General features: G+C 34.3%; 1 protein-coding gene across 2 annotated transcripts in view; it reads left to right on the forward strand.

Annotated features, from left to right (window-relative positions):
* Nucleotides 1-25,355, forward strand: part of LOC106464201 (protein split ends-like) — a 125,883-nt gene extending 100,528 nt beyond the window's left edge. Inside the window, exons 9-16 of one of the 2 annotated variants that reach the window (XM_013924329.2) lie at nucleotides 4,226-4,368; nucleotides 5,197-5,373; nucleotides 5,727-6,011; nucleotides 6,502-17,047; nucleotides 17,435-19,057; nucleotides 19,627-19,827; nucleotides 20,380-20,538; nucleotides 21,564-25,355. In XM_013924329.2, coding sequence (XP_013779783.1) covers nucleotides 4,226-4,368; nucleotides 5,197-5,373; nucleotides 5,727-6,011; nucleotides 6,502-17,047; nucleotides 17,435-19,057; nucleotides 19,627-19,827; nucleotides 20,380-20,538; nucleotides 21,564-21,692 — 13,263 coding nt within the window. In that variant the 3' untranslated portion in view covers nucleotides 21,693-25,355. The remainder of the gene's footprint in view (nucleotides 1-4,225; nucleotides 4,369-5,196; nucleotides 5,374-5,726; nucleotides 6,012-6,501; nucleotides 17,048-17,434; nucleotides 19,058-19,626; nucleotides 19,828-20,379; nucleotides 20,539-21,563) is intronic. The other variant, XM_022391902.1, reaches the window with a different exon arrangement.
* Nucleotides 25,356-25,583: the final 228 nt, after the last annotated feature.

Below are 25,583 nucleotides of genomic sequence, written 5' to 3' on the forward strand. Positions count from 1 at the left end.
CTGTAGATACAACCTGAAATCCTATTTGCCATACTCACTATCACATTACTTGGATGGCTTAATAGACTGATCAACTATTACACACAGATCCCTTTCTTTCATGATATTGTTAAGGTTATTCCCATTGAAATAGGGTTGTTACAAATGGAGTACCTAAAGGCACAGTCTTAGGACCTTTGCTCTTTTTGATTTACATCAATAACATAGATGAAGGAATGATCAATAAATTTGTTGATGATAGAAAATAAAGGTCTTTGGTGTTTCTAACTGTGAAGAGGATGCAGATGATTTACAAAAGGATTTAGATCACTTGGGCAAATACATTTTATTTATAATATATGCAAGATAATGTAAGTGGGTTATCATAATTTGAATTATAAGTATGCTGCTTTCTTCCATTTAGCCACTCTTCTGTCCAATTTGCTAACATATTCCCCACACCTATAGATATTTTTTTTTTACAAGCCTTTTATACAGTACCTAGTCAAATGCTCTCTGAAAATCCAAATACACCAAATTTACATTCTTACCTTCATCTATGTAAGCAGTAATTTTTTCAAAGAATGTTAAAAGATGTGTAAGGCAAGACTTTCCCTTAGTGAAACCATGTTGACTATCCAATAAAATTCTAAACTTTTTTTAAATGTCTTTGCAAAGCATATTTTATTAGATTTTCCAAAACTTTCCCCACAACTGAAGTTAGACTAATGGGCCTGTAATTAGTAGAACAATTTTTATCACCTTCCTTGAAAAAAAAAAAGAGGAGTTACATTAGCTAACTTCCAATCCTCGGGTACCTGCCCACTATTCAAGGACTTACAAAAAATACTAGCAAGTGGCTCACATATCCAATCCTTAACCTCCTTCAAAAAGCCTTGGAGAGATATTATCTGGCCCACAACCCTTATCATTTTTTAAACTTCCTAATTTTTTACTTAACAAGCTCAGAATTAATAAATTAACTAATATATTCTTTGTCACAGTACAGCTTTGAAAAAATTGTGGCACATTTGTTTTGTGATCTGTATTATTATTGACCCAGACTAATTATCAATTTTTATGGTCATTTAAACATTGAGTACTTTGTAATTAACTTATTATTATTATAGAAGCAAACTCACTTCAACTAATAATAAACATTTGCATATCTTTTTCACTAAATTGGAAATATAATAACTTTTTTATGTACTGGTATCTACATGAAGCTTTTTACGTTTTGCTACTTTTGTAACACTGAGAAAATGATTTTTAGTACATGAATATTAACAAGCAATAGAAAAATTGATATTAAAAATCCCTTACACTACTTCTTTCATAAGCACAGAGTTAAAATCAGTATATTTTTTTCTAAAAGAGCTATTTCAAGTGTTCTTTGTAACTCTAGCCTACATTTAAATATGTAGTTTATAAAGAGAATACTTGCTAATGAGTAAAAACAGTGTTCTAAGAGGAGAGTAACTTGGGATACCCCACTTCTCTAACTTTGCATTTTAAGTACACCCCACTTCTTGTGCATCTTGATTAAGAATTCCAAACAATGAAGAACACTATCAGTGAGCATACCCCCACTTCGAGCACTGAGTAAAAATGTTTTATTATTTGTGGAAGATTAATTATTGGGATAGTAACTGCTCTTTATCTTGAAAACCTTTATAGAAATGGCATTAAATTAAAAAGTCGTGTAGATCAGTATACAGTTTCATGAAAATCTAATTCTATCAGTTCTGTTTCTCCTACTTTTATAAATATCTACATTAAAATGTTAATTTTTTTTTTATATTAAGACTTCCTTTGTACAGGTTTGCAGGTAAATTGGGTCATGGCTTTGCCTTTCATTACTGGCCTGGATGATTGCCAAACATAGCTAAATATATTACTTCATGTCAACCTTCTCTTGTATGAAAAGATGATTAAACATATGTTGGTTTTATTTGACTTAGCTCAATAACCTTTTCAGGAAGCAGCATAAGTTATAGAATTACATTATATAATATTAAATTGGAATATTATTTAATGAAATTGAAAGAGACTAACTTTTTTTTTATAACTGATAATTCTATTTTATGTAGTTAACTGAAGTACAGGCATAAGTAATATTTCTTCTCTCAGAATTTGGGTCTTGTTCACCCAGAAGTTTAATTAATTAATTATACTATATAATTCAACATATATTTTATGAAATTCTTTTAGAATTTCACCTGCCATTATAAACGTAAATACTTCTGTTTAATACTTGCAAATAAAATGTTAAAAAATTAAAGAAGATTCCTTGCCAAATAAAAATGCATTAGTAGCTTGAGAAAAGGATATTGCCTGGATTTTGAGTTTCACCCCTTCCCTTAGTTTTCTTGTCTGTGTGTATTATTAGTTACAAATAAAATTGAATGATTATTGTTCTGTTGTAATCCTACCTAATCATTGCTATAAAGTTGAATTTTTAGACTACTAAAATAATCAGTATAACTTTATTACATTACAGACCATTATTGTGATTTAAGAGATGTTTTAATTCAAAATGAATGACATCCAGATAGATAGATGGATATCTTAGTTTTGTTTCCCATGAGGAATGTTGTCTGTGTAATTTCATACAAAGCAACTCAAAGGCTATATGTGCTAGTCATCCCTAATTTTGAAGTGACAGACTAGAGAGAAGGCAGCTAGGCAATAACATCTATCTTCACAGTTTGGCCTATTCTAATTGTTTTTATTTTTTGAATTTCTAGTGTAAGACTAGAGGGAAGGCAGCTAGTTATCACCACCCACTGCCAACTCTTTTACCAACGAATAGTGGGGTTGACCGTCACTTATAATGCCCCCACGGCTGAAAGGGCGAGCACGTTTGCTGGGACAGGGATTTGAACCCGCGACTCGCAGTTTGCGAGTCAAGTGCTCTAACCACCAGGCCCTGCCGGGCCCTATTCTAATTGAATAATAGGATTTGGCTATCACTCTTATAACACATCTACAGCCCTAGAGTGCGAGCACTTTTTTTTGCTATGGTGGATTACTGTAAACACTGGCTATACTTTGCCTTTCCCATGAGAAAGATAAATATCCTGCAATGTACTTGCTAAGGACTGAATGTATAATCTGTTCCAGTATTTTACATTTTGGCTTCAGTTGAAAATAATTGCCATTGTCCGTTTTTTAAGATTTGTTCATGTTAGCTTGAGAACTGAATTAAAAGAATTCTCTGAAATTTTAATAAGGTGTTGTTCATAGTTTAATATGAAAATATTTAGTTTTTTTTTACTGTTAATAATATAAGCCTAAACCACAGTGAGAATAAACATTAATGAAGTAAACAAACTTGTCTGTATTATATTATTTAAAAAATACTTTTAAGACAAAAATACAGTTACTTCTTTACAGGTTCCTGTTCGAAGATTTGTTTTATAAAGGTTTAACGTTGATATAATAGATTAATTACATCTGTATAAAGATCTAAAATCAATGTTTTTTAGCCACAGGTACACAAAATAAAATCATTAGTTTTGAATTTGTGTTTTTATGGTTTTCCTAGAGTTAAATCTTATTCATAACTATGGTTCTTCAGAATTTATTTACATCTCTTCTAAACATGCAGCAAAAAACTAAGGTGCACCAGTTATAATGGTAGATAGAACTTTTTTTTTTCAGAGGAAGGGCTTTAAATTGAGTATTTTTTATTGTAAAAATATGTTTCCGTATAAAAAGTTTCTAGTTTAAGGAAATATAATTTCAAAATGTAAGTTAGTAACTTTAAATAAAACCAAGTTAATTATTGATAGAAATAAATACTTTTAGAATCAACAGAATGATGTATATTGTGAATAAAAAATAGTAATCATATTTAATAAAACTAAAGTGTTATAACATGAATTATATTTACCAAAAAGAATAGAATACATTACTTTATAAGTATTTGGTCAACTGAAGGCATCTGTTTACACTTAAAAATATCATTTGCTATTGATGATAATATAACGAGTGAGTAGGTAAGTTTCTGTCTGTAAAAATGGTCAAAGGTTAAAGTTACTTGTGATATTCTACTTGACTGGAATGATTATTTGTATAGGTAGTGGTTACCACCTTTTTAGCTGTTTTATTCTAATCTCTGTGTATAATGCTAAACAGACAATGTATTCCTTTATGTTCAAATTAAAAATAAACCAAGACAATAAATATATCATATTAATTTTCCCAAAAGTGAACTTATGGTACTTAAACTTCACTTGTCCAGGTGGATTTTGCTAGTCGTGAATGCCAGGCTTCATTTTGTGACAAATTAGGGCCACCAGGTCTAGAGGTTCTACCAGGTGATCGCCAGTGGGAACGAAGGGAAAGGCGAGAATTTGACCCACTTAGAGATGAACAATATGGAAGGTAGGAGGTTATTAAATGTCACTCTCTGGTGTAATCTATATAAATATAACAGTACTGTCTGTCCATGTAACTACTTTGCAGGGTGTGGATGGATCTTCTCCAAAATTAGTATGGAGATTTATTAGGTCCATGTAGGGGTACATACAAATTTTCTGTTTTGTGGATTTTACCACTACTTCGCTCCCTATAGATTGATCTTCACCAAATTTAGCATAAAGGTTTTTGGGTCCATGCCGAGATACATGCAAACTTGCAGTTTCACATTGTGTGTTTTGCAGTTTTTATGGACGTTTTTTATAATTACATATAAGGGAAACAACTTTTCATGAATTTACATAACTTCCATCCAGGGGACAGGTAATCCAGCTAGTTGGCAATGAGTTTATTTCTTGTTTAAAATTATTAGCTTCACAATGTGATTCTCTTAAGACAGGGTTACATTATTTTATTGAGGTGTATCTGTCAGTATAGCATTGCATAGTGGATATCAGACATTATCAGTTTGTTGATGTAGGTCTGCAAAGTACTTAATAAACTAATTTATTGATTTTCAAGAGATGGTTTGGAAAAGGATTGAATTCATTTAGGTTTTAATTGGTTCCACCACATACTTGGATACATTAACATGGATTTGTAAATCCTATTTTAGGTTTACCAATGCGTATGTTATTCATTATTATATTTAGTATATTACTTTTAGATTATTTAAACTGGTCTAACTTATGAAAACAAAGTGCAATAAAAACATATTTACACAGTTTGTTTCTGTTAAAAGCAGTGGGTTGTAAAATGTTGAGACTTATCAAATAACTTACAATTTTGGTATAGAGACGGAAGATTAGGATTTGATGGCAGAGTTTATAGTCGCTTTGAGGGGCAACAACGTCCTATCAGGGGAAATTTTCGAGGCATGTCACGTGGAGGCTATAACAACTGTGGTCGAGGCCAGCCATTTAGTGGGAGGTACGAAACTTATTCTGAGGACTTTTTAGATAGAAGGCATCGGTGAGTGGATTTTATGCCTGAATTTGTATGTTTTACAGAAGTAAACACAACCAAGTTTATTAGTGGATGTCCTTAGCAAGTAAATATGGCTAACATTATGAAAAGTTATTATTGCCCACACACACGGAGTAAGACTGTCATGTATATCTTTCTTTTCATCAGTTATTATGGATTTCAGTGTTCAATAAACAATACAGGTAGTATTAATGTTAAACATTTTATAATAGATATATTCCTATGATAATTAATGGTAATAAAAGCATATTTTAAAAGTTCTAACATATATATACTTTTAGAAAGCTTTTATAAACTTGAGTATAAACTTAAAATTTATCAAACAATTTTTTTTTCAGAAACTTTGATGAAGAGTACAGCCAGGGTAGTGGGGCCAGTATAGAGGACTCCTATGAACAAGAACTTAGAGAGTATGGCTACAGTCAGCGAGAAAGAAGAGAATACGGAAGTGATGAATATACTATTCAGGGACAGAATTACAGCCCTTTACATAGGCGAGACACAAACAGTATTAGTCCTTCAAGGGAGAAACATAGGGATGATCGCAGTACAAGTCCCTTGGCCAGGAGTGAAAGGTCATCAACCAGGGGGAGTTCAAAGACAGCAGATGACTACCATTCCAGGTATTTATATTCTGTATATTACTCTTCTGAAATGTATGTAGATCGTTTTTTTTTGTGTTTAGAAACAAGTCAGTGGGGAATGAAATTAAAAAAAAAATAATTCACAAGGACAACACTTACATGTCCTACTCAAATGAAAAAACAAATTAGTGATTTTATAACCCTGTCAGTTCTCTCAGAACAGTAATATTCTTATTTTGAGTAGAAATCAAGGTTTCACTGCTTAGGAAAGATAGCACTGTAGGGTTTTGGTCTTTGGTGGTGAATAAAATGTGATACCCATGTTGTTGCCTGCTCTCTTTCTAGAGCAATATTATGCAATGTTCTTGCCTAGTTTTTATGTGCTAAATTTCCAGGTACATGAAGAAACACTGTATTAGGGAACTTAGTGCTAGGGTTCAGTGAAAATTTTATATCATTAGTTCTAGTTACATTTGATTTATGTTAAGTTTAATCTTTGAATAGAAAATTTTGTTTCTTCATTTTTCAGATTTGGTGGAAAAGAGGAAGGTTCAGAAGATGCTGTAAATATGGAAGATAAGGAGACAACTGTCAAACAAGAGAGAAAACGAAGCAAACAGGGAAACTGTGCCAGTGATCTGGAGAGCCACCAGAGTCAATCACCTCCACATTCCAGGCAACATAGTGGAAGCAGAAGTCCTTCTAAAGAAAGAAAGTCTTCAAAGACATGGGATAGATTAAATAACAGATTAAAATGTCCTAGCAGTGCAACATTGAACAGTTCCAGTCGAGATAGCGTGTCCAATCAGGAAACAACAGGTTTTGTTAACAAAGAGACCTATAGTGAACAGAGAAACTCACAGAAACAAAAATTAGAAGAAAAAACATTTGATTTTCAAGACTCTGTTACAATATCACTCCCATTAGCTATTACAGAAGCCTCTTATGACTCTTTGAACAAACCAAGGACCAAAAGTGAAACAGAACATTTAAGAAAAAGAGTACACAGTAATGATTCTGTAGAGGAGCATTCTAAAAGTGATCTCTTAGGTCAGGCAGAAAGAAAGCGTAGACTTCTCAGTGTAGGTAGTCTACCTTTGAGTAGAGAAACACTTTTCCCAAAAAACCTGTCACGAGAGGAAATTAAAACCAAGATGGTTAATTCAAATGTTAGTGATTCTTCTTCTGTAAAGTGCAAGAAAACTGAGTCTAATGTAGAATGTAACATCAGAACTAATCTAAATGATCTTTCAGAATCTGTTAGTGAACCTCTAAGCATGAATCATGTTGAGAAACAAAGTAGTTCTGACCATGCAAATCTGAAAGACTTGCAGCAAAAACATGTGCATATATTACATCTTCTGGAGCAACTTCAGGAAAAAGGAAGCTCCAGTGACACTGAAAGTTCTATAGACAATGGACAGCTGTCTAAAGTACAACCTAACTCAGAAATAAGTATTCCAGGTGTTGTGGAATGCACCAGAATATGCTTCAAAGACTCCTCCAGTGCTACTTCAGTGAATAAAAGCTTAAACAATAATGATAAAGTTAATTTGTCAAAGGAACTAGCTGGGTCAGGTTGCACACAAACCACTGAAAGTAATGAGTTGTCAGAAACCACCAAGACCCTAGCTTCACAGAAACCTGTGGATCCCCGCAGGAGTGCAGAGCACCATAATGTTTCATCTACATCCTCTCTTAGTGCTCTTCGGCGTGTTAGAAAACAGTCAGTGTATCAAATGGAATCTTCTTTAGATCATGGTCAAAAGAAATTTCCAGGACTACAGATTAAAAGTTTTGCTTGTGTTGAAGGAGAGGTTGGCTCTAGTATAGACTCATCAGCTTCCCCTCTTCTGAGGCTACAGTCAAAACTAAAGGAAGATGAAGTTTCTTCATCCAGTGACAATACCACGACAGTTCGACATTCATCATCAGTGTTGAGTGATTTGACCAAGACTCTGTCACCTAGATTGCAGTCAATTTCTGATAATGTGGCTTTTGTCACAAATGAGAGTAAGAGGGAAATAGTCCCTTTGTGTCTCCCCCTGCCAAAGTTTGCTGCTTCCCTTCGGTCACCGAAAACATCACCAAATCCTCTCACCTCCCCAAAAACCACTGTGTCTAGCCCCAAAAGTGGACATTCTTCATCCCTAGCATTAGCAAGTAAAGTGTTAACACCTCATATTCTTCGTGAACCAATCCCTAAGCCAATGCAGCTTGGTAGCCCTGAACCTATAAAAGAAATTGAAGAAAGATTAAAATCTGAAAATTTAAGCAGTTCTCTTATAGTTTCTAAAGCAAGTGTAAATAATGTAAGCGGTCGAATGACAGTGGTCATGTCCACTGATGGTCACCACAAAATAGAAAAGAATATGGAAAGTGCTTCAGACTCTGAATGTTCTCCAATTTCCTCACCAAGCTGTATTGAAGAGAGAATTAAAGCCCTCGATGAAAAGTTTACTGCATGGTCAGGGTCAACAACAAATAAGAGTTTAACCACCACTACTGCAGCATCAACAGAAATTTCCACAACACCAGTTATAGACTATCAAAAGTATAATATTAAAAAGAGGCCAAAATTTGATTACATGGCCCCCAAGCCATCAGAAATAATGAAGACACTCCTTGCTAAGCCCACCATTTTTGACCAAGATTTGAAAAGACTTGAGCACATAAATGAAAAATATGAGCCAAAAGAAATTAAACTTGATTTGTCTCCAAAAGTGAAGCCTTTCTTTCGAACCAAAGCTGCAGCAAAAGAGTTTTCAAGTCCAATCCAACCATTGACTAATGTTACTAATGCTATTGGACAAGGCTCTTTAGATATGAATAAATTAACTGTATCAAGTAGTATTGTCACCACAACAACATTATCACCTCCACTAACACCACCCACCACAGGAAGCACTACTACAATTACAACTACCACTGTCAGTCAGATTTTAGTAGTTAATCACATTACCCAGTCATCATCTTACCAAACTATTCCTTTTTCACCATTAACGCCAGGTTCAGCAAAAATACCAGTATCATCACCTCTTAAGAATTCTTCTGATAATGGTTTATCACAGACTAAACTCAACTCAGTAAATCAACATGTCGTATCCTTTCAGCAAAGGTCTTCAAATCCTCATAGCCCATCATTTATTAAAAAAGAACCATCAACTAGTCCCCCCACTATATCTTCCTTGCCTACTGTTAAAGGAAGTTTGTCATTAATTTGCAGTTCACAATCACATTTAGTCTCTCTCATTCCCATAGCAACTGTTGGTACAAAAAAGGAACATTTTCTTCCTCAATCAATTAAAAAGGAATCTACTGAACCAAAGGAAGCTTCATATAAAACACATGATAATGCAATAAAAGACATTCCAATCAAACAAGAAAATTCTCAAGAAGATAAGTTTAGAGAACACAGTGTACAGAAGGAAATTATTAAAAAAGAGCCATTATTATTTAAAGAAATACATACTTTCAAAAAAGAATCTCTTAGTTCAAACCCGAAAGATCAACTTATTCATTGGAAAGATTCATGTGGTATTATAGAGGGTATAAAAAAGGAGCAATTACAAGACAGGTTTGACATGGAAATAAATTCTGTAGGTCAAATAAATGATAGCATTAAAAAAACACCTTTCTCTACTAATTGGGAATCAGATTCAGCAAAACAGTCAAAAGTGACTTCAGAGATTAAAACTGACAACAGAGATGCACAAAGTCACCAATCTCAGTTGAAAGATAAAATGAATGAACCTGAATCAAAGAGACTTAAAACACACCATACATCTAGTAGTAAAAACACTGATAGAGGTGAAGATAAATGTTCCTCACCACCCCATAATGGATCAGGAAAGACAGACAAAAAGGACAAATCCTCAAAGTCCTCAGATAAAGTCAAATCTTTAACATCAAAACCAGAATTTCAAGTGTCTCCCTCAGAAAAGGAAGAAACAAAATATAAAGCTGAAACTGTAAAAATTAAATCGGAAAAAAGAAACAAGTTGAAAGACAATAAAGATGGATTAAAACATGAAGGCAAACTAAGAACAAAATCTGGTGACAAGGGCTCTGAAAGAAACCATGGCAAAAATTCACAGTCAACCAGCAGCAAAGCAAAAAAAGAGCAGACAGAGAAGGAAAAATTAAAATCTGAAAGAAAATCATCAGTTAATTGTGAAAAAGGTCAATCAGGAAAATCCAAAATTGAGATGGAAGGAGAAGAAGCACCTGTTTATTTTTCTATGTATGACAAAGTCAAAGCTCGTTCAAGTCATAACCAAAGCTTGAAAGATCAGGCAACCTTAGAATCAATGAGGAAAAAGTTTAATCAGCTGAAGAAGAGTCGTGCCAAAAAGGGAGAAAAATCTAAGTCTGGAGATATAGATAGTGACAAGGATTCTGATGTTTTCAGTCATTTTTCATCAGATCCAGAAACCAAACCCAAACCATGTGGAAAAATTAAGCAAAGTAAAAAGAGAAAACTTGTCATTGAAAGTTCTTCTGATGAGGAAATAACACAGAATGCATTTCACTTTGAAACGAGTAGAGACACAAAATATGCAGAAAATAGCAGCGAGTTGCTCTCAGATTCTGATGATCAAGTCCATAAAGACCTAGGCTCCTCAAAAACACTACCAATTTCTGTCACCTCAAAGAGAAAGAAAAAGAAAGATTTTTTTGAAGTTGAAGCTTCAAACTCTCAAATTGAATTGTCACCACCCCATCCTATTCATAAAGATAAAAGAAATAAACCTAAAACTAAGCAAACATCCACAAAAAGCACAAGATCTCAAGCCTTAAAATCTGAACTCGAAACTACAGATGACGAAAGGACAATCAAACCAAAGTTAAAAAAGAAAGACTACAAGAAGAAGCGAAGTAAAAAGAACAAACTATGTGAAATTAAATCTGATACTGATTTTTCAGACAAAGAATTTTCACCCTTTATGAAAAAAGGAAAAGAAGGTAAAAATAGATATATAGAATTAAAGTTGGATTCAGAAAGTTCAGACAAAGAAGTTTTCTTTCCTGATCTTACTCAAAAAAGTGAAACAAAGGACAAAGGAAAAATACCAGGATTAGATACTGATTCCGACTTCTCTGTCACTGATATGTCTCATTTATCACAAGCAAAAGAAAAGACTAATAAACAATTTTATGATCTTAAATCTGATTCAGATTTTTCAGACAGTTTAACAGGGCTAAAAGTTCAAAAACAGAAAGAGAATATAAAAGAAAAGCCTAAAAGTGAAAATATTGGTGATAGTGACCCTCCATCTTTGTTTGTTGCTGAACCAAAATTAGATACAAAGATAAGTATAAAAGAAGATAGTAATCTTAAGAAGGACAGTAAACTTACAGAAGATGACAAAGATAAAAAGCAAAGAACATCAGCAAAGAAAAAGAAAAAGTCTCGCAAATCCTCCAAAGCTAAAGAGAAGAAAACTAATACAGTGAAAGGAATTTGTGATAAACCTAAAAAGGTAGATGATAAAGCAAAAGAAAATATAGATAATTCTTCCAAAACTGATATAATAGAAAAACATGAAAATTCACTTAGTGAGCCTGCAGAATCCCCTCCACGTTTAAGACCAAGCATTTTTTCTGATGCTGAAATTAGGTCAGATTTCTCAGATTATGACTTTGAAAATCAGTTGGTTAGAAATTTTTCAGAACAAGACAGCTGGAGGTCAAATGATCTGAAAAACGATTTTGAAAAAGGGATAAAAAACACCTCTTTGAGTAAAAATAATGTTTTTTCTGGAAAACTGAACGCTGAAGAGAAAACTATTGAGGAAGAAGATAATGGTCCACCTCCTTTACTTGAGAATGTTGACTATGAGCAACGGGAAACTAATAATTTAGAAAAAGATGGTATTAATGAGGTTAATTTAAACAATGCAGGAGAGACAAATAAACACTTAGAGGAAGATACAACATTTCATCTAGAAATTCAAACAAAAGTAGTTACAAGTGAAGATTTTCTAAAAAGGAAAAAGAATCTGAAAGGAAAAATTGTTATAGATGAAAAACACAATTCAAAGGATGAAAAGCGCAAAAAAAGGAACAAAAAACAAACTAAAGAAAAGAAGAAAAGATTAAAAGAAGATATATGTAAAGTAAAAGAAATCACAGTGACACAATTAACTACATTTCCATCATCGTCACAAGTAGAACATTTCCACCGACTAGATGAAGACAGTAAATTATCAGGAGATGAAAAATTAGATGATGAAATTGTAAAAGAAGCCAGAAAATTAGAAGAAGAATTACTAGCAGATTCACATGCAGATTCTGAAGAAACATACTGTTTTGAAAGTGATGGACTTCCTAGGCAAGAAGAAAAACATCAAGAAAGGAAATTTGAAGAAGAGGCTGCCAAGGAGACTCAGAGGTTAGAACAAGAGCTATTCTCTACTGAATCTTGGAACTTAAAAGTTAGCAAACCATTTGGAGAAGAATGTCTTAATTCTGTAGGACTGAGTGGTGATGCTGTTAAGGACTCTAAAGCATCTGATGTTGAAAGTGTTAAAGATGATGATATTTATTCAGACTTGGACATGAATCCCTCTTGTGTGAGGTATCCAGAAACTCCAAATGTTACTTTGCAATCTGAAGAACAAGCTGATATGAAACATGAAAAAACTGGTGTTGCAGAGGAATTAGATAAACAGCAAAAAATGGAAGATGACCTTGCAGTCTCAGCTTTGTTGCAAGCTATGAATGGTGATGAGCTTCCAGCTCCTGAACTTCAAAAAGATACAGAGTACTTGGATTCACTTCTCGAACCTCACCCAGAACATACTTTTAACTATCTTTTCCAAGATTCTGGCTCAAGTGGACATGTACGTAGCTCAGAACCCATTTCAGGAACCCAGGAAGACACTTCAGAAGAAAAGGATGATAATGACTCTCACCTCTTTACAGAACATATACCTACTTATTCACAAGATTTGACTGCTTCAGATGCCCCAACTATGAACTCTACTGGTAAAATCTGTGACCAAAAGTCTCCAAGGTCAGGTATAGAGGAAGAGGATGAAACAAAAGCTTCTCAAGTTCAACCAGTCAATAAAAATAACAAGGAATGTGAACTACAAGAAAGAGTGGAAGATGAGTTCTTGTTACCAGAGAGTTCTCTGTCAGAGAAGCATGACTTTGAACAAGCTGATGAACAAGTCCCTCAAAAATCTGATGAGTCCTTATTTGAAACACTGGAAAGCTCCTTTCAAATATTACATTCAGATGATATGGAATTAAAACTCAGTCCACAGCCACCAATTTCAATAGTTCATGATGCAGAGTTGGATGTTGAACAACCTGCCAAGTCAGAAATCAATGAAGTTATAGAAAATTCTAGTCAAGAATGTATACACCCAGAACCTTCTCAACCTTCTGAAGTATCTAGTGTGACACAGAATGAATCAAAATTACCTAAAAAAACAGGAACTATATCTAAAATTGAACTTAAAAAACCCAGACATAGAAAGAAAAAAGGGCAAAACAACCAATTGAGAGAAGATGCTAATGAAGAAATGAATCAGCAGCCCTCTATAAAGTGTGAAAATAAAGAAGAACAGGAAGGCATCAATTCCAATTTAGACATGAACAAATCACATGGTACTTTCTCAACATGTAGTGAAGTTGAATCTGAACAGTTATATAATAGTGAGAAAAAGTATATTAATCAACAAGAAGTGTTTAATGATTTTACCAAAGGCAAGGAGACAACTGTTTCAGGTGAAGCTGAATCTCATATTCCAGAAATACAATCACAAGAGATAATTACTCCAGAAGTCTTAAACAATGAATGGAAAAATAATGACAGTGATGAAGGCCACACTATTGTAAATATTGTCAGAAAAGACTGCACTAGTCAACCAGAGAATTTAGGAAATGCTGATACCTTGCCTACAGTGGAAGCATCCAAGTTTTCATTCTCTGAACAGAGTAAAACAGATGAACATTATATACCTTCTACTTCAGAATTCTCTGAAGATGCTGAGTTGGGGATTTGCCAGTTAGATTCAATAGAAAGAGAACACAAAGATCAAATTGCTGAACAACATACTGAGCAAACATTAGTTGACGAAGGACATGAAGGAATGACTGAAGGAGAAGACACTGAGCCCTCTCAAGGAAATGTTTTACCTAGTACAGTAGATCCAAAGCCCAAGAAGATAGTAGAAAGACAAAGAAGAGGTAGAAAACCCAAAACAAGGAAATATGCAGAATCTTCATTATTTCTACCAAATTATGAAACTAAAGATATTCAGCATGTCCAACCTGCCATCTTAACTAGATCTGGTGGACGTAGACGACGACCATCAACTGCTGATAAGAACAGAAGAACTTTACGTTCAGATACCACTGGATCACTGATGTCAACTGAAGTACCAACACACACTTTTGCAGACACTGAAGATTCTTTGGATGATCAAATATCAAAACTAATTTCCAAAAGTGTTGTCAAAGTTGCAGCCAACAAGAATGATGACTTGGTATTAAACTCTGAAGTTAGAAGCAACAATGATGAATGCATCATCCGTACAGACGTCAATTTTCCCCAAGACCATAACAATGATTCTGCTATTCCAGAAATATGCCAGGAAGGCATTGAAAAGCTATCAGAAATAAATTCAATGGAAGAAATGGGTGAAAACATTAAGCAGGAAGAACCAAAAAAAAGGAGGGGTCGGAAGAAAAAAGGCTCCACAGATCATCAGTTACCTACTTCATCTATCCTGGAAAAACCTGATATAAAATGTGGAGAAACAGAAAACAGATCAAAAGAACCAAGGCTCCTTCTTTCCCTGTCAGCATTGGAAAAATCACCGGACCAGAAGCCACAGAAAGAAAGTGGCAATGCATATGATGTGTTTGAATTCCGTGATTCTGAGGATGAGGAAATTACATTTGAAAAAGATATTCAGAACAGTTTCAAAGAGAGAATGTTAGAAACCAATCGAACTGTGCCACATTCACACGATTATAAACAGCATGAAAGTGAAAAAGAAAAGAAAGCTGAAGACATAAAACATAAGGCACCCCATCATGAAGAAAAAGACATGAGTTGTAAGGAGTATGTGACTGAACTGTCTCAACATGGGAAAATTGCCATTACTATAAGACTGCATCAAAAAGATGGACATGATGGAAGTTCAGCTGGTACTGCAGAGGTTGTTAAGACCTCACAAGCCATATGTTCAGAAGAGGTAAAACTACCTTCCTACTCCACTGAAAAACCCAAAGAAGAATTATCATCCTCACTAACTTCAGATGCCTTTCTTACAGGACCATGTAAGAGTACTAGAAAAGCAATTCAGCTTCAGTCACAGATTACCAAAACTTCTGTAGATGATGTCATTGAAGAAGTTGTCAAAGGGCATTTTAAAAATGCAGAATCCCCTGAAGCAGACACAGATACCTTGGGAGGAAGTCAAAGAATAACTCGTAGAACTCGTGCTCGTTGTCGAAGTGAAGAAGTTTTTGCCAAGGCAGAAGAAATGGAACATGATTTTGAGACCTCTAATATTAAGCATGAGCCAATGTTTATTATTCCAGATAACATTGTAAAGGATCACCCATCAGAATCACTCAAAGTACCTATTTCACATGCTATAATCACAAGCATTGCAGATTCTTCAAGCAGTTGTTCTGAACCTGATTCATCCAGGCCAGAAACCAGAATGCTTCTTCGATCATATCGTATTACAAGATCAACTTCCCGACTTGAGTCAAGCAGTGAAAGAAGTGTCTCACCCCGTAGTTCATCTGACCAGTTACCAGAGCCACTTATTAGTCAGGTTGAAAATAAATCAGTTTCAACATCAATTGTAACATCTTCAGTAGTATCTAATGATAATGGACATTCCTTAACCCCACTTCCTGTTCTAAAGGTTGAACTTCCTCAGTTATCTTCCACTCTTGCTACTCAGATTGTAACTTCCACTTTGAAAGATAGTAAGACAACAGAAAAGAAGACTGAAAGTTCATTGTCTACACTGGAAAAAGATGACGACACAGATTCCCGTTCAAGTCCAACAGTGCTAATTGATCCAGTGACTGGATTTTTAACACCTGTCAACAAGAAAGGAGAGCCCACTGGTGTCATTCGAGAGACTCCTGAAATCTCTGAAGGAACTATAGTCACGTCTTTGATAGAACACAGACTTAATGGAAATAAATCAAATGTTGTAACAAGTAATGCATTTTCCAATACCACTGGTACAAAAATAGAAGTAGTCTCTTCCACAGAGCAGATTGATCTTACCAGATACACATCAGGATGTGTAGTTACCTACACACAAAATCTGAAACCTAGTGTAGTAGAATATAAAAACAAGAAAGAAGATAAATTTTCATCAGCTCAACTCATAGCAAGTAACATCCAAGAAACAGTTACAGAAAATTCTGAATCACTGAATAATAGTGTAAATAGTATGCCACAATCATTAGAGTTAGAATCAGATGATACTGTTTCCACAAAACACAGTACATTTATTTCAACAGCAATGACCTCAGTCATGCCTGTCTCAGTTCAAACAATCACTGCAGTTACAGGTCCAGTTACTTCCACATTATCTGTGTCTTCAAAACATACAGGCATACTTTCTCCAAACACCTCAGAAAAAGACCTTCCAGTAGGACAACCACTTGTTCCAATAGCACAACCCATGCCTGGATTACCAAGTACTGCTGCCTCACCATATACTCCCACCTTATCTGTGTCTGCATCTCATAGTCACAGATCACTCAAGCCTTCTATAACAAGCATTTATGGTCCACAAACACCGCTTCCTAGCCATCAAAGTGTAGTCAAGACTGTTGCCCCAACAGCACATCAGACTGCAGAAACGGTGGTGGCAACTCCAGTGACCCCTGTTGTTCATCCAAGGATTTCAGTTAAATCAGAAATTAAAGGTTTGGGGCAGCCTCCAGTCTTGCTAGCTGTCAGCAAAGAATCAGCCACAATCGCAGGTACAGGGAAAAGTGGGCATCCTTATCCACCAAAGCACAGCCCAACTTATTTTCACCAGCCTGGCTTTCCCATGGGTCCTCATGAGACAGCAGTGGTTAGTTTGTTTTTCATTCCGTTAATGCTTAGCTTCTAAAAACTGTGCAATCAAGTGCATTTAAATTTTTGCATATAGATAAAAAAAAAAAAACTCAAGCTAGTTTAACCCTTGAAGATGTCTTTTGTACTTTTTATCCAAACAGTTTTTTCTTCTAAGTAGTATTGATCATCATATGGTTTTAAATTGTTATTATTCAACTAAAATATCTGTTAAATAAGAAACACTTTGATTTAAACTTTAATGAACCTATCTCTTTTACTGGTATTTATTTATGTGTGTGTGTGTGTGTGTGTGGGTAACTTTTTTCTTGTAGCTTAAATGGTTATTCTTCAAGTGTTTTCTAAAACTGTATGGATTTACCTTATGATTTAATACTCACCCCAGCATCCAGGTCCATCAGTGCTTGTCTCTACATCTAGTGGAGGAGTGATTGCAGAACTTCTACAGAACCCACAGTTACTACAACAAAGGAAGGAGTATTTAGCAGCTCAGCATTCTGTTAGTGCTTCTGTTACTCAGATGTCAGAAAGACTGATTAGTCATGTTAGTCGTACTTCAGGGCCTGGTGGTGGACCCATACATGCAGACATTGCTGTTCGCCTAGGTAACCCCACCCCACCTCAAACTCCAACACCACCGGTAACATCATCAACACATTCCTTGCAAGCACAGGAACTTCATTCAGCACACTTGGCACAGGGATTACATCTTCGACATCCAAATCAGGCTCCTCTTATAATGGCACCACCACCACCTTTAGGTATTCACCCTTCTGATCTCCCTGCATATGTTCACATGTATGCTGCCTCACATCCTCATTACGCAGCCCTACATCCAGAGATACGAGTCCAGCAAGAGGCACAGGCTAGGGCTGCCGCTGCTATGGGTATTACACAGCGATTTGGTTACCCACCAATCCCTGCTGCCGCTGGATTTAGGCAACCAATTGATACACTCATGGCACATACTGCCTTGTCCGAAACCAAACCTGAAGGCAAGTCAAGTCAGAGGACAGAAGACAAATCATTGCCTCAAAAGACAACTAAAGTTAAACTAGAACTGAAAACACCATCATGTGACAACAGACCTCGTGATGACCATGAACATCATCAACCTCACAGTTCAGCAGAATGTACTAGTCAGCATGTCATGACCCCTGGTCATCTTGTTGTGGCTGGAATCCAGCCAGCTGGACATTATTCACCAGTAGTTCGTCAGTTGAGCCCTCATATATCCATACCTCAGCAGGAGCGAGCTACTGATTCTCCTGCAGTGGCCAGTCCATATGCATCTGGTCAGGTAAGACATCCACCTCCTCCTCATCTCTCTGGATCAAGAATGGAGGAACACAAACCAACGGATAGTACTTCAAGATTAATACAGCTCCCTAAGTCTGAAACAGAAAAGGAAATGAAACCCCCTGCTGCTCATCAGAACCCACCAACCACAATTCCCTACCATACCTTGGAATTAAGAGGTGCACCTGGGAGACCAGTCCCTGCTATTGGTGCTCCTGCCCCTGGACATCTTGAAGGTCGGCCAGTTCACGACCGGGCTTACACTCCTGGTGCTTTGTCACTGAAGAGAGATGTACCTACTTACACCCGAGAACAGCACTTCGTGCCTGGAGAGCTTCACCCTACTTCCGACTCTCACAAGAAGATGCAAACTCACCTAAGACCATATGTTCATCAGGGGCCTCCCACTTCTCCAGGACCTCTCAGCCTTAGTACTACTAGTTCAGTATCAAGCGGTATTTCAGTATTAAGCCCACGGGGTAGAGTTCAATCTCCCAGGCCTCAATCAGCTTCATCTATTAGTGGAGAGTCGATCTGTTCTAGACGAGGCAGTGTTCACTTAATGCCACAAACAGGATCAGAGGCTCCTGTTTCAGTTCCACCTCCTGCACATGCCATGTCCCAACACACAGGAATACCTCGGGCACAACCACAGACCCCACCACATGACAGTCAGGTACCACCACAGGGTGACTCCCTCCTCTTACAGGTAAGTAGTGTAGCTAGTATAGAACACACATTGTATGAGCCTAGGTATAAAATATACATATATATATATTGCCACACCTCATAATGTGCAACAATGCTAGAATAACCTGACATGTATACCTATATGATGCACAGATTTTTTCATTTCAAACCATTTCAGAATACTGAATAAACATTCTCCACATTGTTCATAAACTTTGAAATATTTAACTGTCATTCATCAAAATCCATTTAAAAAGATGCTTACAAGCATTTTTTTTTTCATACAAATAACATAGGCTGAAATAAGTTATATTACATTTAAGTCTTTTTAAAGCAGTCTGTAAAATTCAACTTCTCTGTTTTCATTTCAAACTTCCAACAATAAATCTAGGTTTAATGTCTTTACATAACATTAAAAAGAACTTACTAAAATAATTGTTATTTTTTAATCTAAGATATTCTTTAGAATTGTTGAAAAGATGTGTTGCTAAACATAGTGGTTAAAAAATTTTTTTAATGTTTACATCCAAAACACTTTTTTTTCCATTTCTATACAGTTTGTTTGTTAAGTAAATTTTCCCATTACAGAGATATCCAGTTATGTGGCAAGGACTTCTGGCATTGAAAAATGATCAAGCTGCTGTACAAATGCACTTTGTCTCAGGAAATCCTCTTATTGCAAGAGCATCTTTACCTCCAATGACTGAAGGAGGTACTCCTCCAGTACGAATAGCTCAGAGAATGAGATTGGAGCAAAACCAGTTGGAAGGGGTAGCCAGGAAGATGCAAGTGTGTATCTAGCATCTTTTTTTTTTTCTTGAAGTATTAATACTAATATTTTCACACATTAAATTCATATTTAACAATTCATTTTTATTTGGCAGTTGTTGTTTTATACTATCAGACATTCTTAATGACACTTCTCACCAATATATGTTTACAGCATTTGTAGTGGCTACTGTAGAGATCAGCAGTGACAGTGGTTGATCATAGTTTTACATTAATTAAAAATGTTTTTCTTTTCAAACAACTAAACCTGCAAGTACATTATATCATTGATACTGAACTTTGTTTCTTTTCTGTTGCAATTCCAGTTACCATCTTGACTGCTTGAATATTGTTGTAGTATTCTCATGAAATTAAATATTTCACTAAGAATAACAAAATATTTTCTTTTATGTGCAATTTAAAATATTGCTTTTAGGATGTGTAAAAAATGAGAAGGCTTGAATGCCATGTTACACAATTTGTAATTTTAATAGGAAAATACACAAACATTTGAGTTGTGCAAAATTATCTAATGCACTGTAACACAAAATTTTCTTTGTTTCTTATACCCAGATGCTAGAAGAACATTGTATTCTCTTAGCACTGCCATGTGGACGAGATCACATGGATGTTCTTCAGCAGTCTAATAATCTTCGCAATGGCTTCATCAATTATTTGCAACTTAAGCAGGCTGCAGGCATTGTCAATGCAGCAGCTCCAGGCTCCCAACAGGTAATTATACACTTATTTCTTTCTAAACAATACAACAAAAATTAGTTTCTACTTTTATAATTTTTTTTCCCTTTCTTAACAAAATTCATGGTTCTTTCTCCATTTCCATAACACTGATTATTTAGACTTCATTATCAAACTTTTATTTTCAAAGTGGAAAAAAAATGGAATGAACTTCCAGTTGGAGGATCACAAACAAATGTAGAAAATTCAAAGAAAATGGTCTGTGTTTTAGCCTAAAGTAAAACATGCAAGAGTACAAAGGATTGGAGAATTTTCCCAATTGGTGGAATAAATTAATCGAAATAGGTAAAGTTTAGAAAGAAAATAAAGTTTCTATAAAAGCAATGTGTGGAAAAATTTTCTGTTACAATTACACATGAAGAAATAAGTCCAATTAAAAGGTCCCTGAAACCGAAATTAACAATTATTTCATTAATACTAATATTTCAAAATGTTGCTCAACCACCACCTAAGATTTTCACAGCTTAAGAAATGTGTTGTAATAAGGACAACAGTCACAACATGTTGAGGGAGTTTCTTTACAAATTCAAGTTAGAAGGTCTAAGATGAGAAGTTAATTTTGATTTGAATGATGTTATTACCAAGAATAAGTTTTTTTTGGTGGTGTTGACAAAATACACTGTTGCTATTACACTAGTTTATAGATTTAGGAGAGTCCAGTAACTGGTTTTAAACCAACAAAATACAACCTTTACTGTTCTTCTCTAGAAAAGTTCATTTCTTAACTTTTCATTGACTGTCACTTGTTTTACATTATGTTTAATCTAGTTATGTTGTTTAGAAAAAAATATTAGTGTAACAAACAATAGCAATTTCTTTTTAAATACTTTAAATACAGACATTTTCCTTTTAAGTTAGAAATTGTATACAAATTACATAATGAATTATTTCCTTATTTCATTGTTTCCACCATCTAAGATTTTTCTTTACCATTTTTTCCTGAAGATAACAGTAGCTAACAGGGTTTGTATTTTAATGATTATTTTGCTTTCTTATTTCAGCCTGCATACGTGATTCACATTTTTCCATCATGCGATTTTTCCAATGAAAACATGGCAAGAATTGCCCCGGACTTACTTCACAGCGTGAGTGACATTGCTCATCTGTTGATAATTATTGCCACTGTATAGTTGGGCAATAGTTATATCACTTGGCTTTGACTGACTGGACCAAAAGTATGATTGGTATCATCAAAAGACTTCCTATTTAAGTGAAACCTGCTGTAGTAAGTGTCGTCAGTATCTCAACATTATATTTATCAATCTTAAGAAACTACATGACCACTGTACTGGATCTTCAACGCTTCATCATTTATCAAAAATTAGTACATTCATAGCTGAAAAACAGACTGAAAAGGCATTACAGATATTCAGCACTAGTTTCAATCCCGACCTTGAACTAAGCAAGGAGACTGAGTGAAGGTGTTGAGTGAAAATTTTCCATTATATTTAACTGTATTTCTCTAACATACATGTGAATATGTTCTCATGTTGCTGTATAGCACAAATTTAATGTTTAACACTGTTCTTCAGAAACAAACAAAAAGGAAATGCATTGCAAGCCAAGCATCATGGCATGTATGTGCGCTTATATTCTGTTTCTGTAAACTTTTGTTTGAATCAGCTCACTGCCAAATTTGACAATACTGCAATAGTTTATTTTGTTCCTTTGTGATAGCTGCAAGATGAGGCTTTTTTTTGTTGCAGAAACTTAGTCAATGCTTCATCACATCTCACTGGACTTATATCACTTTTAGTTGCCACTTTTTTATCCCAGGTTTACACTACCAGCATTGTGAACTAGCAAGTAAAACCCTACTGTTTTGAGTGTATTGTCATTATCAATGAATTAGTCACAGCTGTAACAGGGCTAAAGTAACAAGTGTGGTGAACAGAAGCAACAGTGAAAATAGAAATCACCACTTTTTTCTGGGGGGGGGGGAGAGAATGTTTAAAACATGGACTTTTAGTTGCAAAATTTAGGGGACAATTGTATATTGGGACATTGTACAGTGTAAATATATCACATTAATGTAGTTTCAAGAAAAAACATCATTTATGTTTGTAAGCTATATTTCAGGGAAGTCCGCAATCATACATCCTGCACTTAGCTCTAAGTGTAGAAAGTGGACACGACACAGGATCCACGTGTCCTGCTTAATGTTATGTATATTATGCTCTCTTCATCTTCATGTCAGTGTATTAAAAGAAAGATGCAGGGGAAGCTTATTAAAGCTAGCAAACATAGTACATATTCATTATTTTGTGATCAGCCACTGTTCAAGATGAGTGTTGGTGGCAAATTGGTTGGGGTTTCAGTGGAAACACTCAACTCTTATCATGCAGTAGCTACTTTTTTGTACAGCCAGTGAAAGGTTCTTTTCATTTATCTATTTATGTAACCTCCTGAGAAAACAGTATTTTGTTTTTGAGTACTAATAGTTCTCATTTTAACTTGTACAGACATTGTAGTAATAGTTTCTTTTTCCCAACCACCCTTCCCCATATGTAAATATTATGGTGTAAAATGTTATTACTATAATGTTTGACACATAATTGGTGTTGAAGTGACATCTGTATAATTTGTAAATATATGTAATGTTCTTCTATCTGTACATTAATTCACCTTCAGATGATGTTGTCACACTTGTTATCACCATGTCATTTACTTTCAAAGTAAACAAAGCTTGTAAAGTTGTTGAAAAAAAATGTCAGATACTTTCAAACTAACCCCTTGTCTTGTTTTTCTTTTTATTTCTGGTTTTTCTCATTCAGTTGCATCTGTTAGATCAGTACTGCTAACCAACTGAAGCATTAGATAATGAAAAAACACTTCTAAGATAAATTTAAAAAGCAAGCAATATTATTGCAATGAATATAAACAAATACTTAGGCCCTTTTTTGTTTTAAATGAGTATTTGCTACCTTACAATTCTAGGATATTCTCTAGAAGTTTAAAAGTAGAAACTAACAAATTTATGATTTGAGCTGTCTGCTTATTTTAAGTTTTACAACTACATAAAAAAAAGTAATTACTTCATAATTTTGGTAACATGATTAATGTTGGAAAAAGCAGTGACTTATAAACACAAAGCAGTTGTATCTGGTAAAGTAACACAACCAATATTATATATCAGTTATTACATTCATTAGTGAAAAGAAATATTTAATGACTGTTTCACAGTCGAAAAACAAAGCAAAAAAAAAACTTAAAACAATCCTAGTATCATACTAGACTGATGTAACTTCTATCAAATACAACCATGCGATTAATATCAACAGTGAAATAGTAACAAATTTTGCTTGCAATAGTGGTGAATACATGCTTTTTATTTAAGCATATACCAATTTAAAACTGACAAGGAAACTTGATTTTTCCTTCTGCAAAATACCTTTCTTTTGTGATTATGGATGTTCTAATCATTCAAATAGTGACTGAAGATGGGTTTTTTCATATTTCAACTGGTAGAACTTCAACAATGATTAGAGAAGATCAAAGAGATGAACTCTGCAACATCCAAAAACCTGGCAACTGTGCTAATACTTTATCAACAACAACAACCATGTTCAGCTCTTGAAACTGAAACATTAGTTAGATACAATAAAGCTGTTAAAAGTGTAAAGTCATGTTACAAAATTTAAAAATAAAGTAAGCCTACTGCTAACAGTAAATGAAATAAACATGGAAGAAGTTAGTCATATATTACAGTAGACACTATCAATCACAACATATACTTCAAACCAAACTCTACTGAAAATATATTGGCCCAAGCTTGTTTAATGAAAGTAAAGTTTATTTTCAGTATACATACAATTGTAATTCATTTTTGTTAGGTGTGAAAAAATTAAAGGAAAAAGGTTATTTAATGCATTATGGGCTAAAGTAAAAAATCCTATTAATCTGTCAATACTTTAATAACCAGTTTAAGAAAATATCACTAAGCTCTCCCTCCAAACATCATGGTTATGAAAACTAATTTCTAGAAATGAAAAATAAAATACAAAAAATCCTAAAACTGGACCTAGTCTTCAAGTTGCTCTAAATTAAAAAAACAAAAAACTTTGTTAATTGACTCATTTACAGTGTCAGTGTTTTAAACATGGTTGAGGAAAATATTATAAGCAAGAATAGGCTAAAAAAATCTTAAAATGAGAAAAAGTTTGTTTAAAATTAATCATTTTGTATTTTTAAAAAACCCTCTCAAACCACACCTAGAGTAATATGTATTACTTTGGAATACTTAAAATTAATTCATCAATACACCTTGGTATATGAATAGGTAATATTTCTCCACTGTCCACAAAATAAATTTTAAACATATTTATCATCTTTTTTTTAAATGGCATAGCTAAAATTATTTTTTAAATACAAAACATATGATTTAATAGATACAACTTACAAGATGGTTTTCAACATTCTTAAAATATGTCATTTTTATCTCTAAATAATTTATTATATTCCTAACAAGCACATCCACATGAACACATTACATATTCTTATCACTATTAACCAGGTTAGAATAAAGATTAAATTGTTGTTGTATGTGTGAAGATATTACTTTGTTCAATTCATCTTTTACACCATTATGTAGCTGAACTACAAAATTCAATGTGTGGATGAAATTGGATCTCATACATTAATTTTTACCCAATATTTAAGCCATGGTATACCTGGATAAGATTTACTCATAGTTGAGGTCATGCCAAGAATAAGACTTTGTGGATTTAAACGTTGATCATCAAAATGGGTACATTTTGGTCCAGTGCCCTACAACTAATTAATTGATCACTTCACACAGAACAAATACACAACTTAAAAACTATTTAACCATACATATGTGCTTAATATCTTGATAATAGGATGTTTAAATCGTCCCTAATGCAAGAAAGTGGACACTAAACTGGAACTAAAAACATTAATAAGTTACCCTAGTATATTTATAGATATTATTACTGGCTCCTCAGACACTGATCTTAATTGATTCTCATATAGTCCTGCAGTGTTAATAATATTGTTCAGTT

The sequence above is a fragment of the Limulus polyphemus genome, unplaced genomic scaffold (assembly GCF_000517525.1).
Source record: "Limulus polyphemus unplaced genomic scaffold, Limulus_polyphemus-2.1.2 Scaffold1586, whole genome shotgun sequence".
Taxonomy (NCBI): Eukaryota; Metazoa; Arthropoda; class Merostomata; order Xiphosura; family Limulidae; genus Limulus; species Limulus polyphemus.